We start from the raw sequence: 15447 nt of genomic DNA on the forward strand, positions 1-15447 counted from the left end.
GAGCTGCTGCTGGAGTTCCATGGGCACCACTGGGCTGGACCAGCAATGAATAATGTGGAACAGGGACGGTCACCTTCGGAGCTATGGGTGCTGCTCCCAGGGTGAGGAGGGTGAACCTTGAGAGGAGCATGAGTATGAGCATGAAATGGTGTCATGTGTGGATGTGAAATCTGCTTTGGCGATCATATTGTGGTTATTAGGAGAGTGTCCTGGTTTGGAGGAAAAACACTGAAGTATGAATCATCAGATGATGTCATTAAAGATGGAGGGGGCACCAGGGTGACAGCTCACTCTCAAGTGGGTAAAAAGAGAAGTTCTCTGGACTGCGCTGCAGCAACTGTGGTTCTTGCTTATTTCACAATTTTTCATACTATTTAAAAAGCACATCCAAAAATTCAAGAAAACTTACTTTTTAGAAACTGATGTGAAGAGTCAAATAATTCCATAAATGCAGCACAGCTCCTCCTCCTCCTGCAAAGCCAGGGCCTCCAGGTGTTTCCCTCTCACTCTCTGTTCTCAGCCTCAGGCAGCTTCTCCTGCCCCCTCATTCCCTGCAGGCAACCCCCAGGCCCCTCTAGAGACTGAAGCAGCTCAGGCCCAGAGTTCCTTCATCACTTTCTAAATATATGTCCTAATCCAGATGAGACTCAGATCTGTGAAGGGCTGGATTTCCATGGGCACAGGAGCTGAGGGAGGGTTCTCCTTTTGTCTGGGGCTCACTTTAGGGCACAGCCATTGATGGTCGCCCAGGCCTGAGCCTTCAGCTTCGGCCCCTCTCCATGCAGCTCATCCCTGTGGTCACTCCACCCACCCACAACTGAGGAATCCCCAGCACATCCTCGTCTCAGTCACCATGGAGACATCTGGAACTGTGGGCAGAAGCAGGAAGGAAGTGAGGGGCCCAGTGGCCCCAGCCTGCTAGAGATGGCTTAGCCTGGAGTAAAGACTGGTAGAGCCTGAGTCCCATTCTTCCCCCAGTCACTCAGCCCTTTCGCCATTAAATGAAAGAAATAGGCACAGACCTTCCACTCCACATAGTCTTCGTGTGGAGAGAACCTGCACCTGGTGACCTTCAATCCCCAGGGCCCTGATGCTGTGGGAAAGGGGAGGAGGCCTGGACCAAGCCCAGGACCTGTCTATGCTTGAGGACAGGGACATGGGATGGCAGCCACCTCTGTGACTGAGCAGGGACACAGGAACCTAGAAAGTTCTGGCCTGATGCACTAGAGCCTCTGTCCAGGAGGAGTCACGTGATCTGGAGGACAACAGGCATATGGGGGCGGGCAGTTCTCAGACTTGGGAGGGGCAGAGCTTGGCGCGTCCAGGGATCTGTGTGTGACAAGAGTCTCCCATGCACAAGTCTGGGGACTGATTAGTCCTGGGAGGAGGCCACTGGGAAGACCTTGGTAGCACCACCCCTGAGGCTGGGTGACCTGGGCCAGTGACTGGGGGAACAGGAAGAAGGCAGAAGGCTGTCAGGAGAGTCCTGGGCAGGACAGCCAGGTGACAGGAGGAGGGGCCTCTGTGCACACCTGGGCCCTCCTGCCTCACCCCTGCTGCAGACTCCTGGCCACCAGATGCAGGCCAGCCCAGGATGGGGATAGAAGTGGCCCAAAAGTGACTGTAATGGCAGGGATCTAGAGATCATGCATTCAGACATGGAAGTCAGCTGATACTGCGGCTGAATATTCCTGTGCAAGGTTCTTCAGCTTTCTGGGCATGGATGTCCACATGTGGAAAATAACAAATGCTATGAATTCAGATGACGAAATGAGTAGATCATGCCAGGAACCCTATCCTTGCACATGCTGAGGACTCAGGGAAGGTTTCCTTTTTCAGTTATGAGCCCTGTGGCCCATCCTGAAGTCAGCAAATGCCAGGCCCACCCTGAGGAGAGCTGAAGCTCTGAGTCCAGGCCGTGGCCCCTTCACAAACCTGGGGTCTCTTTGAAGAGGTAAAAATAAAGAGAGAGAAAAAGTAGGGAGGGAGATCCAGCAAAGATGTGACCACAGACACTGCTAACAACCACACAGTCTGCTCTCACACACTCTCTACCAAACAAGCCCTCCAGCACCCCCAGGGTTCCCTGCCCTTGATCTTTCCCCTGTACTTTGCGGCAGACACTCACCTGCACCCAGGGGCTCACCAGACATTTTTCACCCCTCTCCTCACCTTTCACTGCCACCACCCAAGTCACATCCTTTAGTTCCCCATCTCAGCCTGGCGCTTTTACCCACACAAATCTCACTCACCTCCCCATCCATGAAGGGTCCTCACCACTTTCTCCAGCAACCAGGGGGATCCAGGACCCACTTACCAGGAATCCAGAGTCTTTTTCAGACCCACAGAGGATGATTCTTCTCTGTATCACCAGGTGAGCCTGACATGATTTAAGTGGTGGTTGGAGGTGGAGGGAACGACTGAATGAATGAGAGAGCTGTGAGAGTGAATGGGCTCAGAAAGAAAAACCCCAGGTGCAGAAGGGGAGCTGCAGTGGATGCTGTAACCCCCGGAGACCTGAAGGTGGTGGTACCGTGGTTGGAGACCTCCGGGCTGGGCAGAATTTGGAAATATGTGTACTCGCCTGGGTGCCCAGAGAGTCTTTCCAAAGAGGAGAAACCTTGGCTTGCAACAGGTATAGAGCTTCATCTGCATAGAATCTTTTAATAAACTTGTTGATCACAGAACAGGAAACTGCTCTTCAGCCTATTTGATTGAGAGCAGAGTGTACTGGGGACAAAAAGATTCTAGCCAGAGCAATCGGCAAGTGAAGGAAAGAAAGGACTTTCAAACAGGAAAAGAAAAAGTCAAACATCTCTCTTTGCCAAAGATGTGATTCCATACATAGTAAACCCTAAAGACCCTGTCAAAAGGCTCCTGGAACTGATACATCAATTCAGTAAAGTTTCAGGATACAAAATCAATGTACACAATCAGGAGCGTTCTTATACACCAATAACATTCCAGCCGAGAATGAAAGCAAGAACACAATCGCATTTACAACAGTCACAAAAAAAATGAAATGCCTAGTAGTTCATATAACCAAAGAGATGAGAAATCTTTCCAAGAAAACTAAAAAACATTGCTGAAAAAAATCAGAGACAGCACAAATAAATGGAAAAAATATTTTATGCTCATGGATTGGTAGAATCAATATAGGTAAAATGGCCATACTTCCAAAAGCAACTTATAGATTCAATGCTATCCCTATCAAAATACCAATGTCATTTTTCACAGAATTAGAAAAATCTAATCTAAAAATTATTTGGAATTTAAACAGAGCTCAAATAGCCAAAACAACCATAAGCAAAAAGAACAAAGCCAGAAGCATTACATTGACCGATTTCAAACTATAATATAAGGCTACAGTAATCAAAACAGCATGGTACTGGTACAAAAATAGACACTTAGATCAGTGGAACAGAACTGAGAGCTCAGAGAGAAACCTTCACACCTACAGCCATCTAACCTTCAACAAAATCAATAAAAATAAGCAATGGGGAAAGACTCTTTGTTGAACAAATGATGCTGAAATAACTGGCTAGCCATGTGCAGAAGAAAGAAACTGAACCCTTGCCTTTCACTATATATGTAAAATAATTTGATGTGAATTAAAGATTTAAATGTAAGTACTAAAACTATGATAATCCTGGAAGATAACCTAGGAAATACAATTCTGGACATAGCGCCTGGCAAAAATTTCATGATGAAGACATCAAAACCAACTGTAACCAAAACAAAAAATTGACAAATGGATCCTCATTAAACTTTTGCTGTGCTGAGCTTCTGCACAGCAAAAGAAACTAGCAACACAGTGAACAGCCTATAAAATGGGAGATATATCTGCAAAGTATGTATCTGACAAACATCTAATATGCAGAATCTACAAGCAACTCAAACAATTCAACAAGCAAGGACAAAAATCCAATTAAAAAATAAGAAAAAAAAACGTGAACAGACACTTTTCAAAAGAAGACCTACAAGTGACTGACAATGTGAAAAAAAGCTCAATCTGAGTTATTACCAGAGAAATGCAGATCAAAACCACAGTGAACTACCATCTCATACCAGTCAAAATGCCAATTCTTAAAAAGTCAGAAAACCACAGATGTTTGTGAAGCTGAGGAGAAAAGGAAACACTTAGGTCATGGTTGCTGGGAAAGCAAACTCTTTCAGCCACTATGGAAAGCAGTTCGGGGATTTCTCAAAGAACTTAAAGTAGAACTATGTGACCCTGCAGTTCCACTGCTGGGGATATACCTAAATAAAATAATCTATTCAATCAAATAGACCCATATTGTTCATTGCAGTGCTATTCTCACTAGCAAGGACACGGAATCAATCTAATTGCCCAGCAACAGTAAATGTAGTGAAGAAAACGTGGTACGTATGTGTTATGGAAATCTATGCAGCCACGAAAGACAACAAAATCACATCCTTTTCAGTAACATGGATGGAGCTGGAGACCATTATCCTAGATGACCTAACACAAGAGCAGGCAACTGCATACCGCAGGTTCCTGTTTATAAGTGGGAGCTAAATATTGAATACACAAAATGTAAAGATGGCAACCACAAACACTGGAGATCACTAGACAGGGGAGTGAGGAGGGGCACATGGCCTGGAGAACCAACCACTGGTTACAATGCTCACTGTCCAGGATCATTGAGACCCCAAGCTGCAGCCTCCCACAATTGACCCACGTAACAAATCTGCATGTGTACTCCTTAATCTATAATGAAAATTGAAATTAAAAATGAATAAATATTCTGATGAGGATGTGGAGAAATAGGAACGCTTTTACATTGTGGGTGGGAGTGTAAATTAGTTCAACCATTGTGGAAAACAGTGTGGCGATTTCTCAAGGATCTAGAACCAGTCATACCATTTCACCCAGCAATTTCATTACTGGGTATACACACAAAGGATTATAAATCATTCTATTATAAAGACACATGAACACGTATATTTATTGCAGCACTATTTACAATAGCAAAGACTTGGAACCAACACAAATATCCATCAATGATAGACTGGATAAAGAAAATGTGGCACATATTCACCATGAAATACTACGCAGCCATAAAAAGAATGAGTTCATGTCCTATGCAGGGACATGGATGAAGCTTGAAACCATCATTCTCAGCAAACTAACACAGGAACAGAAAACCAAACACTGAATGTTATCACTCATAAGTGAGAGTTGACCAGTGAGAACACATGGGCACAGGGAGGAGAAAATCACACACTGGGGCCTGTCGGGGGGTGAGTATGGGGTAAGATGAGGGAGAGCATTAGGACAAATACCTAATGCACGTGGGGCTTAAAACCTAGATGACAGGTTGATAGGTGCAGCAAACCACCATGGCACATGTATACCTATGTAACAAACCTGCACGTTCTACACATGTATCCAAGAATAATAAAATAAATAAAAATGAATAAATTTTAAAAATGACATGAGGCCCAAAAAAAGTGGGTTTAACTGACAGGGGCAAGAGAGAACTCTGCACTATGAACTCTAACCCTGCTCTAAAAAATAAATTCTCATTTAAAATGATTTAAAATAATTTAAATATTTAAAATGATTTTAAGTCATTTAAAATAATTCTAAGGTATATGATCACAATTTTATAAAAATTACATACGATTGTACTTAAACCCTAACATTAAGCTGTGCATAATGGAATTTCAGATTATTTCCACCTTGTTCTTTTTTTTTTTTTTTTCGCTTTAAGTTTTAATGTTTACTTCCCCAAGACAGCCTAGCCTGCACTCTACTTGGATAAATTTTACAAGCTAGTTTTCTGCTGCTTCTAGTTTTAAACTTTAACCATGTTTCTGATGACAAGGAATACTGCAAAAATACTCTAGTTCAACAAAGAGTTATGATCACAAAATAATTTTTATCCATTCTACAGTGTTTCAGAATTACCAGTTGATTTTTAAACACAAAGTAGATATAGATGCTAATGGTGGCTAATCTGGTGTGTTTCTTATAGCAAACTGTTGTTCATGCAACACTTGTGCTCAAAGGGGAAGGCACAGGATTTCCTACAATTAGCCACCTTTTAAAGAGTTCTTTTTGTACAAATTAATTTATGTCACATTTAATTTAGTGTGCATAACCTCAAAACTGAGGTATTATTCCAATTTATAAAAACCACTTGCATAACTTTTATGCAAGTTTTAAAAATACAAAGTTTTCTCCCTAAAGTGGCTCAAAATAGATTGTTCATGGCTGCCTACATCTAAGATAAAAAGATTCTAAAACAATTGAACAGATTAGGCATATTATTAAAGGTGTTCAAACCGTTACTTGATTTGTACATCTACTCAAACCTCTTCATTGGTCTTTATTCAGCAGTACATATGCACCAAATTCCATTTTAGAAGTTTCCATACCATTTTCATAGAAAACAAGGTTTGAAAACAAGTAACATTTAAACACAGCACGGTATTCTACCACAACTGAAACTTTTTTCTTCTTCTTCTTTACAGGACTCAACAAAATCTAAAAATGAACTATGCTCTAGATTTACCTCATGCAAAGATCTTTATGTTATCTCTGAAAATGAAAAGGATGGCCTTTTAAGCACATTTTACTGTTTTATACTATTATGGCAACTTGTGTACTGCAACACAGTCTATTTTGAGGGGAATTTATTATTTTTTTCATGCAAAAATCTACACAAATTAGTTTTGATGATATGGAAAGCTTTTCGTAGCATCAAACATTCATCTGGTGCAAATGCACAGGGAAACCTTCCTGAAAAGTTTTCTGACTTGAGAAGCAACTAAAAAAAAGGCATACTAGGTAAAGTAAATAAAGACTAAAAAAAAAAAAAAGGAAAAAAAAAGAGTGGGGTGGGGGGAAGGAGGTGGGAAAGGGGGAAATAGAAAACACAGGCTGCAGAGTAAAACAATGTCTGCTGCTAAACCAGTCTTTGTTTTCATGTCCAGTGTACATTAACACTTATGATCTCATTTTGATGATTTACTAGGTTTGTTATCAGCCCCCTGAAGGTGAATCAAGCTTGCATGCGTTCACATACAACACCACAACCATGCTCTCGTACACAGTCACTCCAGGACTAGGAGCCTGCTTCATGAGTGAAGAGCCCTAGATTTCAAAGATGAACCTGGCTCTCCATCACTGAGCCAGACATTCATTCAACATTGTCCATTCACACACTGCTTCATAGCAACGCCTGGGCTCATTTTCCTTTGACTTATATGGGCAGCCTATTCTCTTTTATGTTTACAAGGCTTGAAGATGACAGTACTGCACTTTCCCCTCAATTGATATAGAGTAAGTCAATGTTCTTTCTCAGGCACTGACGATCTGTGACCTGTAGCCCTTTTTACTTTGAACAACCTAAATAAGCGTTCACGTAAAGTTTTCATTACATTTTGCCACTCATTCTCACTCGCACCCCCTCGCCATCTTGACCTCATTTGGGCATTTTCTGTGATTCCAAATGAAATCTTCACATTTTCTTTCCCAATTTAATGCAGCAGCAGATCCCATGAGCCAAACTTGATGGATCAAACCTTTTTATATGTGTGTGTGTGTGTGTGTGTGTGTGTGTGTGTGTGTGTATCTCAGTGCTGCATTGTACCTAACTTCCACAACATCTTTCTAAAACTAGAACCCTTCTGTTGGTACATTGGCAGATGAATTGAAACCAAATGTTCCACCTTGAATTGCCTCCGGAACAAGGCTAGGGTCTTCATCAATATCATCTGAAGAGAAGAACTGATCAATGATCTCATAGGCCAATTTGTAGATGTCTTCATTTTCATGATTTTGAAGTTGTTCAATTTTCTCCAGTCCTCCACATTCTTCTATAAGATTACCTATGGTTTCTGCCTCATCTTCAGCCATTTTTAATATATTACTTAGTCCGTCGAATACTACTTGCACAACTTGTGCATCTTTTACAGTCAGCAAGTTGCAAAAAGGTGGGATAACATTTTGCTGGATAAGGTAAGCCACTTGATCTTTCCTTCCACTAATTGTTAAGTTACTTATGGCCCAAGCAGCTTCTTTTTGAGTGCCCAAATCCCCCTTATCCAAAAGGTGTATTATCATTGGTACAAGATTGGCATCAATTACTGCCTGTACCTGCTGCTGATTTCCTGCAGTGATGTTGGAGAGGAACCACACTGCTTCTTTATTAATTTTCTCTTTGGGATGTGTCAGGAGTGCTGGGAAGTGTGAAAGAGCATCACAGTTCAAAACTACTTGTGTTTGCTCATCAGTTCCAGTAACAATGTTGCCCACAGCTCTAAGTGCAGCAGTCTGAACTTTAACTTCCTGGTGGCTGAGCAGAGGAACCAAATGAGGAACTATTCCAGAGTCTATTACCATCTGTATTTGTTCATTGCCAGCATCAGTAAGGTAAGAGAGGGCCCAGACTGTATCTACCAATATATTTACGTCTGTGTGATGAACACAAACGTAAAACACAAAGGGCTTTAAAACACAAAGGGCTGGAAGAATCTCCTGAATGGTTTCCATTGGTGGTGGTGGGTCTTTGTGGTGACATAAGTTGACCATAACCCAAGTAACATTTCTTAAGAATGTTATAGGAATAGATGGACTTATGAAGGAAAGTAAAGGTTTCACAACTCCAAGACTTATGACATAGTCTCTACACTGGGGCCCATCACCTATGATGTTTCCCAATGCCCACACTGCTTGCTCACAGACATTCTGATGGGGTGAATGGAGAAGCCTCAGGAAAAGTGGCACAGCATTGGACTGAACTACCGCTTGAGTTTGTTCAGAAGTTCCAGATGCAATGTTTGTCAAAGCCCATGCAGCTTCAAACTGCAAAGAAGGATCGTCATCTCTTTCCAGACAATGGTCTAAAATGGGCAATATTCCAGATTTTAGTAAGTCATCAATTGGTGGATTTCGATCACTGGACAAAAGCTTCCTAGCAGCTTGAACTGCACTTAACTGAATTCCTTGGTTATCACTCGAAGCATTTTGAACAATAGCTTCTAGAGAGGTATTTTGCACTCTATAATCACCATCTATATCAGAGTCTTCACAGATATCTTCATGTGGTACATTCCTTCTCTTTAAGAGATGTTCATCTCTTTTATTCTTCCTTAATTCAATTACAACTTCATTTCGTTGTCTTCTCATAGTCTCCAAGTCGCGGCCTTTGTTCTTGAAATTCTCAAACCTGCACGTTATGCACATGTACCCTAGAACTTAAAGTATAATAATAAAATAAAATTAAAATAAAAAAAGAAATTCTCGAGCCGTTGATTGTCCAGTTTCTCCTTGTCCGCCATGGCCGGGCCGGTGACTCCTTCCGCCGCCCGGGCCCCGCGGGATCCGCCCCAACCACCGCGCCGCACCGACACTCCCAGGAACCGGGCCGCCGCCTGAGCTGCTGTGCTCGCGGCGCCGCCGCTTCCTTCCTCTTCTCACCTGCCTCCGCCGCGGCGTTCTCCTCTCCCCGCCCGCTCCCCCGCCCTAACCCCAGCGCGACTGCAGCTCCGGCAAAGACAACTGTGGGGCCGGGGGGCGGGAACGGCGGCAGAATGTGCTGCCGGCTGAGAGGGGGAGGCAGCCTCGATCTCCACCTTGTTCTTTATATCCTTCTTTTTTTCCCATACTCAAGTGACATTTTTTCTTTACCCTCAGGAAGTCACTGCTGCCAGGCGTCCCCTTCTGCACCCACCCCCTCCTTTCCCACTGTCCACCTCAGCCCTTTTTCTGGCCTGGGACTGTGGCTTCCTTGGCACTGAAGGCACAAGAGCTGCATTCTGCCTCGGGAGAGAGGAGGACACAGTGCAGGTTGTGGGGGTGGTCTCTGCATTGCAGAGGAATCTGACAGCTCAGGTCCTCTATCACAGAAAGCTGCGTTTCTCCACCATGTTAGCTACAATCAAGCCAACCTTGCCCCTTTGCTGATTTTTTCTTCTCACTCTTCCCAGTTGGGAATTCATATTCTTGAAAATTTATATTCTTCCACCTAACATTTCTTTCTACTTCTTGTCTTCACAATATATTCTGAGTTATTGTGCCCAGAAAACACTGGTCCCACCATGTCCTAAGTTACCATCTAAAGTGTAGTGAACAAATGAACAAGAAAGAGGCCCCTGCATCAATCACTGCCTCTCATTTATTCACTCACATGGCAAGTACAGCCTCAGCACCAACAATGGACTGCTGCAGATGCTTCTCTGAAGAAAACAGACAAAATCCTTGCTCCAGTGGGAACAACAGGTGAACATAATGAGCAGGTGCATTGCATCAGATATAGGAAGGTGACAGATGATTCAGGGGGTGGGGAACAAGGTTGTGGGGAGGAAGAGCAGGAAAGGAGCCCCCAGGTCCTCAGTAGCCTGAACAGGAAGGTCTCTAAAAAAGGTGACACGTGAGTCCTGACTTCATGGGGGTGAGCATTCCCGCAGGAGGCGGAACCCTCGGATATGGCCTGAGCAGCAGAAAAAGGCGGCTATCATCTCTGCTGAAAGTGACTCCAAGGCTCATCCTTCAAATATTTCGGTAATCCCAGAGAGTTTTCTCACAGTGAATTTGTGCCAAGCTCCTTGTTACCCAGTTTGTCCCGTGCGCATGTGTGCCTGTGTGTTTGTGTGTGTGCATGTGTCTGTAGGTATGTGTGTGTTTGTGTATATGTGTTAGCATATGTATGCTTGTGTGTGTGTGCATGTGTCTGTGTGTGTGTGGTAGCATATGCTATATGTATATGTATGAACGGTGAATTGATTTACTGGTTGATTTGCTGTGGAGGGAGACAGGGACTCCAGGGAGTTTCCTGTTCATCCCCCTAACCTGTCCTCCCTTCTGACATTCCCTACTCCCTGTGGAAAGAGTCTACCCCAGTAACTGAGGGTTCATTACTGCCGACTTCTCACAGCTCCCCAAACTTCTGTGATATTTGGAGCCCCAGGCCTCCTCCTCATGATTGTCCCTCTGCTGGGTGCCCTGTCTTCTCCTCCCACCTGGCCACACTTATTCTTCCTATTCCTACAAGAATAGTCTGAAATGCCACCTCCCAAGAAGCCTCCATACAACTCCCCAGGCAGAATGAGTCACCCCCTCTTCTGCCCTCTCAGCCTCAGCCACCTCAAGGACATCACATCAGCAGCAGCAGCCACGTGGGTGTTTGTTTTTGTCCCTGAATTCTAAGTTCCTGAAGGACTGGACACATCTGTCACCCACATGTAAACCCAGCACCTAGCACAGTGGCTGCCTTACAATAGGGTTTAAAACACACAAAAGGAATGCAAACATCAGACTACCCTACGGCTGCTAGAACTCAGGAAGGGATCCCCATCATTTAAGGGATTGGACAAAGGTCTTCATTTCTGTTCTTTCCAGCGCCAACCTCCATGGCTCCACTCATCCCTACTCCTTCCTCCTGTTAAGATTGGCCAGTCAGGAGAGGGGTAGGGGCAGGAGCAGCTACACCTGGTCTCCTCCACCTCCCACGGTGGGGTGTACCCTTGGTGGGACCTGGTGAGCATGACAGACCCTGGGCCTAGGGGACTTGGAGCCTCCGCAGCCCCACAGAGACCAGCAGGAGCTGTTCAGCCACTTGCAGAGACAGCCAGAGAGTGCTTCAAGGACTGCATGGAGCTCTGGAGAAGCGGGGAGTTCAGGACTCTCTTTTGTGGGGCATGAGAAATTTAGGCAGGATCATGTCTACAAAAGAGACTGTCACTTTGGCTTATCAAAACTTTCACCTCCCTACCCCTTCCAGATCAGAGTGCACGCTTTACTTGTTTCTATGGATTATTGTGTCAACCAAAATGAGAGGTCAGAATCACCCTAAAGATCTGAAACTTCTTTGAGATTTGACAAATGCACAACATTTTAATGCCACTTCTATTTTTAGGAAGCTGTGGCTGAAGAAAACATTTTATTGTATAGCATTGCCCAAATTATTTATTCAGTATTTTCTAAATCTACATAATGTCATACAACATGTGAAAAGTAAAAAGCAAGAACTTTTTGGGCCAGGAGTCGTGACTCATGCCTGTAATCCCAGAACTTTGGGAGGCCAGTGATGGAGGATTGTTTAAGACTAGGAGTTGAAGATCAGCCATGGCAACAGGGTGAGACCCTGTCTCTACAGAAAATTTTAAAAATTGACCAAGTGCAGTAGTACGTGACTGTAGTCCCAGCTTCTCAGGAGGCTAAGGCGGGAGGATTACTTGAGCCTGGGAGTTTGAGGTTGCAGTGAGTCATGGTGGTGACACTGCACTCCAGACTGGGTGACAGAGTGAGAGCCTGTCTCAAAGAAAACAACAATAACAACAACAACAGCAACATAAGAAATAGTTTTTAAAAATTAAACACCAAAAGGCTAAGTTGACAGAAGACTTGTGGGACCCAAATGACCAAACCATGCAATTTCTTACTTTTGATTTAGTAAGAGGTCTGCTGAGTGTCAGTATTCCCAGAATGCTCCATCTCATGAAATATCATTTCCTGTGATGAATCCACTCCTTAATCCAGGTCCTCTGAGAAACAAGTGCCTACATGGGATTCATATGAGGGGATTTCATTGGGAGAAACCCTGGGAGCACTTCTGATGCACTTCTCACTCCAGGTACAGAAGAGAGGGACAGGAGGTTGGGCAGGTGCATCCTACGCTACAGTGAATGGTGCTGGGACAACTGGATGGCACATGCAGAAGAATGAGGCGGACCCCTTCCTTACAGCACACACAAAAACTAGCTCTGGAAGACTGGCAGATGTCCACCTAAGACATGAAACTATGAGAGTCTCAGAAGGAAAAAGAGCAGTGAATTTTTGTGACCCTGGATTGGGCAAAGACTTCTTCTTCTTCTTTTTTTTTTTTAATACGGATTTTTCCTCTTGTTGCCCAGGCTAGAGTGCAACAGCATGATCTCGGCTCACCGCAACCTCCGGCTCCTGGGTTCAAGCAATTCTCATGCCTCAGCCTCCCCAGTAGCTGGGATTACAGATATGAGCCACCATGCTCAGCTAATTTTGTATTTTTAGTAGAGACCAACATCGTTTCTCCATGTTGGTCAGGCTGGTCTCAAACTTCCGACCTTAGGTGATCTGCCCACCTCAGCCTCCCTAAGTGTTGGGATTACAGGTGTGAGTCACGGCGCGTGGTGAAAAAGGCTTCTTAAGTACCATATGCCAATAGCACAAATGGCAAAATAAAAGGTAGTTGAATTTCATTTCATGCAAATATAAAACTTTTGTGCTTCAAAAAGGACTACATTTTGAAAGTTAAAAAAAATTTACGGAATGGGAGAAAATATCTGAAAATCATATATCTGGTAAGGGACTGGTATCCTGAATGTAGAAAGAACTCTTGCAACTCAATATTATAAAGTGAAAATAGCCCAATTTAAATATATGCAAGGAATTTGAATAGACATTTCTCCAAAGTGAGACAGGTAAACTGCACGGTGGTCACAAATGAATAGAAAATTTTTTTGTTGTTTTTTGGTTTTTGGTTTTTTGGTTTTTTGGTTTTTTTTTTTTTTTTTTAGACGTAGTCTTGCTCTGTCCCCCAGGTTGGAGTGCAGTGGCGCGGTCTCCGCTCACTGCAAGTTCCGCCTCCCGGGTTCACGCCATTCTCCTGCCTCAGCCTCCCGAGTAGCTGGGACTACAGGCACTCGCCACCACGCCCAACTAACTTTTTTTGTGTTTTTAGTAGAGATGGGGTTTCACCTGTGTTATCCAGGATGGTCTCGGTCTCCTGACCTCGTGATCCACCCACCTTGGCCTCCCAAAGTGCTGGGATTACAGGCGTGAGCCACCGCGCCCAGCATGAATAGAAAATTTTAGGCAGCTGTTTCAGGTGACTAGCAAAAAGAATCTGTTGAAATATCTGCAGAGGCTCTGGGCTGATAAGATGCTGAAAAACAGCGTGTGGACCAAGCTGTGTAAGAATGAGTGGACCCATCATGGTCCTGAATGTGACCTAGGTTTCACCTAGCACCTCATTATATGCTGATTAACATACTAAATACACACCAGCCAGCCCGCTAGCATTTCCGAGAACACTCATAATTGGTGTAAAAATGCGGACACCACAGTTCTGAGAAATCTCGCCACTTTCTCCCAGGAATTTTCATGAATATTCCACTCCTTGGTTAAAGAAACCCATAAAGGGGGCAGCCCCAAACCCCCTTGCACCTGCCTGTCTCTTGAGTCCTCCTGCACTCCCTTTACCTGAGTGTGTACTTTTCCTTTTACAGTAAATCTCCGTCCTTTCTCTATTTCGTACTGGTCCTTGAATTCACTTCCCCGGCAGTGTCAAGAGTCTGGACACTGGCTGGAGTCGAGGTCCTATCAGCGTTTGGGGACCTCCCCTTGCCGAATGGCCTCAGAAGAAGAATGCAAATAGCAGTGAACCCAGGAAAAGGCTTTCAGTGTCCACAGTCCTCAGGGAAATGCCAATGGCACCCAGAAGCGGACACCTCACCCCGCTGGAATGGCTGACTCAAAACACGGTGAGGGTGGAGGGGGTGGGGCCTGCGTTCCTTACACGGCAGAGAGCAGGAGACCTAGAGTCGCCTTCTGTCCCATCCAGCCCAAGGTTTTCTCTACCCTACGACGTCCATGCTCGAGGGCCCCCAGCACAAAGGGGAAACCAGCAGCCCTGGACTGCGAGCAGCGGGGTCGGGGAGGCGACAACGGGAAGCTTCCGGACCCTGGACACTCAGGACCTAGTGCGTCCCGGGCGCCCTCCCGCAGCAGCTCCAGGGCAAGGAGCATGGAGGTCATCGCAGGGTCCACACTGTCAGAGCCCCACGGACCCGAGCGGGACGGTGACGTCTCCACACTGAGCCGGTGGCAAAGTTCCCTTGAGGATGAGGGAGGAACCTCGTGCTCCTCACCCCACCAGGCCCCGCATTTCCTGGCTCCTCCTGACACGGGAACCGCCTTTCCCTTGCCATGACCGGTGAGTCCTCCCAGGTCTTCCAATGGTCGTTTTGTCCGGAGGCTGTGGACCCGGAGGCCCCGGGGGCATTGACCAGCAGCGGGAAACGCACTCCGGGGTCTCCACTCAGCAGGACTCGGGTCGGGAGCTCAGGTGCAGCAGGTGCCCTTGGAGCAGAACCCGGAAAGGAGGCAGCGGGGTGGGAATCGAAACCTCCAGGAGATAACATTCCCGGAAAGTCATATGTGGTTGAAATCAGCAATCACCCGTAATATCCTCCCTATGACAGCACAATTGGGTAAATATCTAGAACTAGTGCCTCCTCACTGCAGCAGCCCCATGCTCCCTTGCCGGGGTTCCACATCCCCGGACCCTCGTGGCCCCCAACAGATCAGGCGAACCCACCCAGTGACCGTCCCCGGGGCTCCCGGCCCCACTCTTTCTTACTCCTTCACCTCCATATTTTCACCTTTTTCAGGATCGAAACTATGAAAGGCTCCCTGGCCCCTGCCTGCGTCCACTC

At 45.3% G+C, this 15447-nt stretch overlaps 1 protein-coding gene across 1 annotated transcript; it reads right to left on the bottom strand.

The window, feature by feature from the left end:
- Nucleotides 1–6331: 6331 nt before the first annotated feature.
- On the bottom strand, nucleotides 6332–9312 carry LOC105513034 (importin subunit alpha-3-like). Its single transcript, XM_011943783.1, has 2 exons — nucleotides 9281–9312; nucleotides 6332–9200 (listed from the first exon to the last, which is right to left on the bottom strand). Exons 1-2 carry the CDS (start codon nucleotides 9310–9312, stop codon nucleotides 7649–7651), a joined length of 1584 nt encoding a protein of 527 aa, XP_011799173.1. The 3' UTR covers nucleotides 6332–7648.
- Between the last annotated feature and the right edge of the window lie 6135 nt (nucleotides 9313–15447).

The sequence above is a fragment of the Colobus angolensis genome, unplaced genomic scaffold (assembly GCF_000951035.1).
Source record: "Colobus angolensis palliatus isolate OR3802 unplaced genomic scaffold, Cang.pa_1.0 Scaffold221, whole genome shotgun sequence".
NCBI lineage: Eukaryota > Metazoa > Chordata > Mammalia > Primates > Cercopithecidae > Colobus > Colobus angolensis.

Coding starts and splice junctions, on each gene's coding strand:
- LOC105513034 (XM_011943783.1), bottom strand. CDS start 9,312: ATGGCGGACAAGGAGAAACTGGACAATCAACG. Junction 9,201..9,280: donor GAGAAACTGGACAATCAACG/GCTCGAGAATTT, acceptor CATAACGTGCAG/GTTTGAGAATTTCAAGAACA.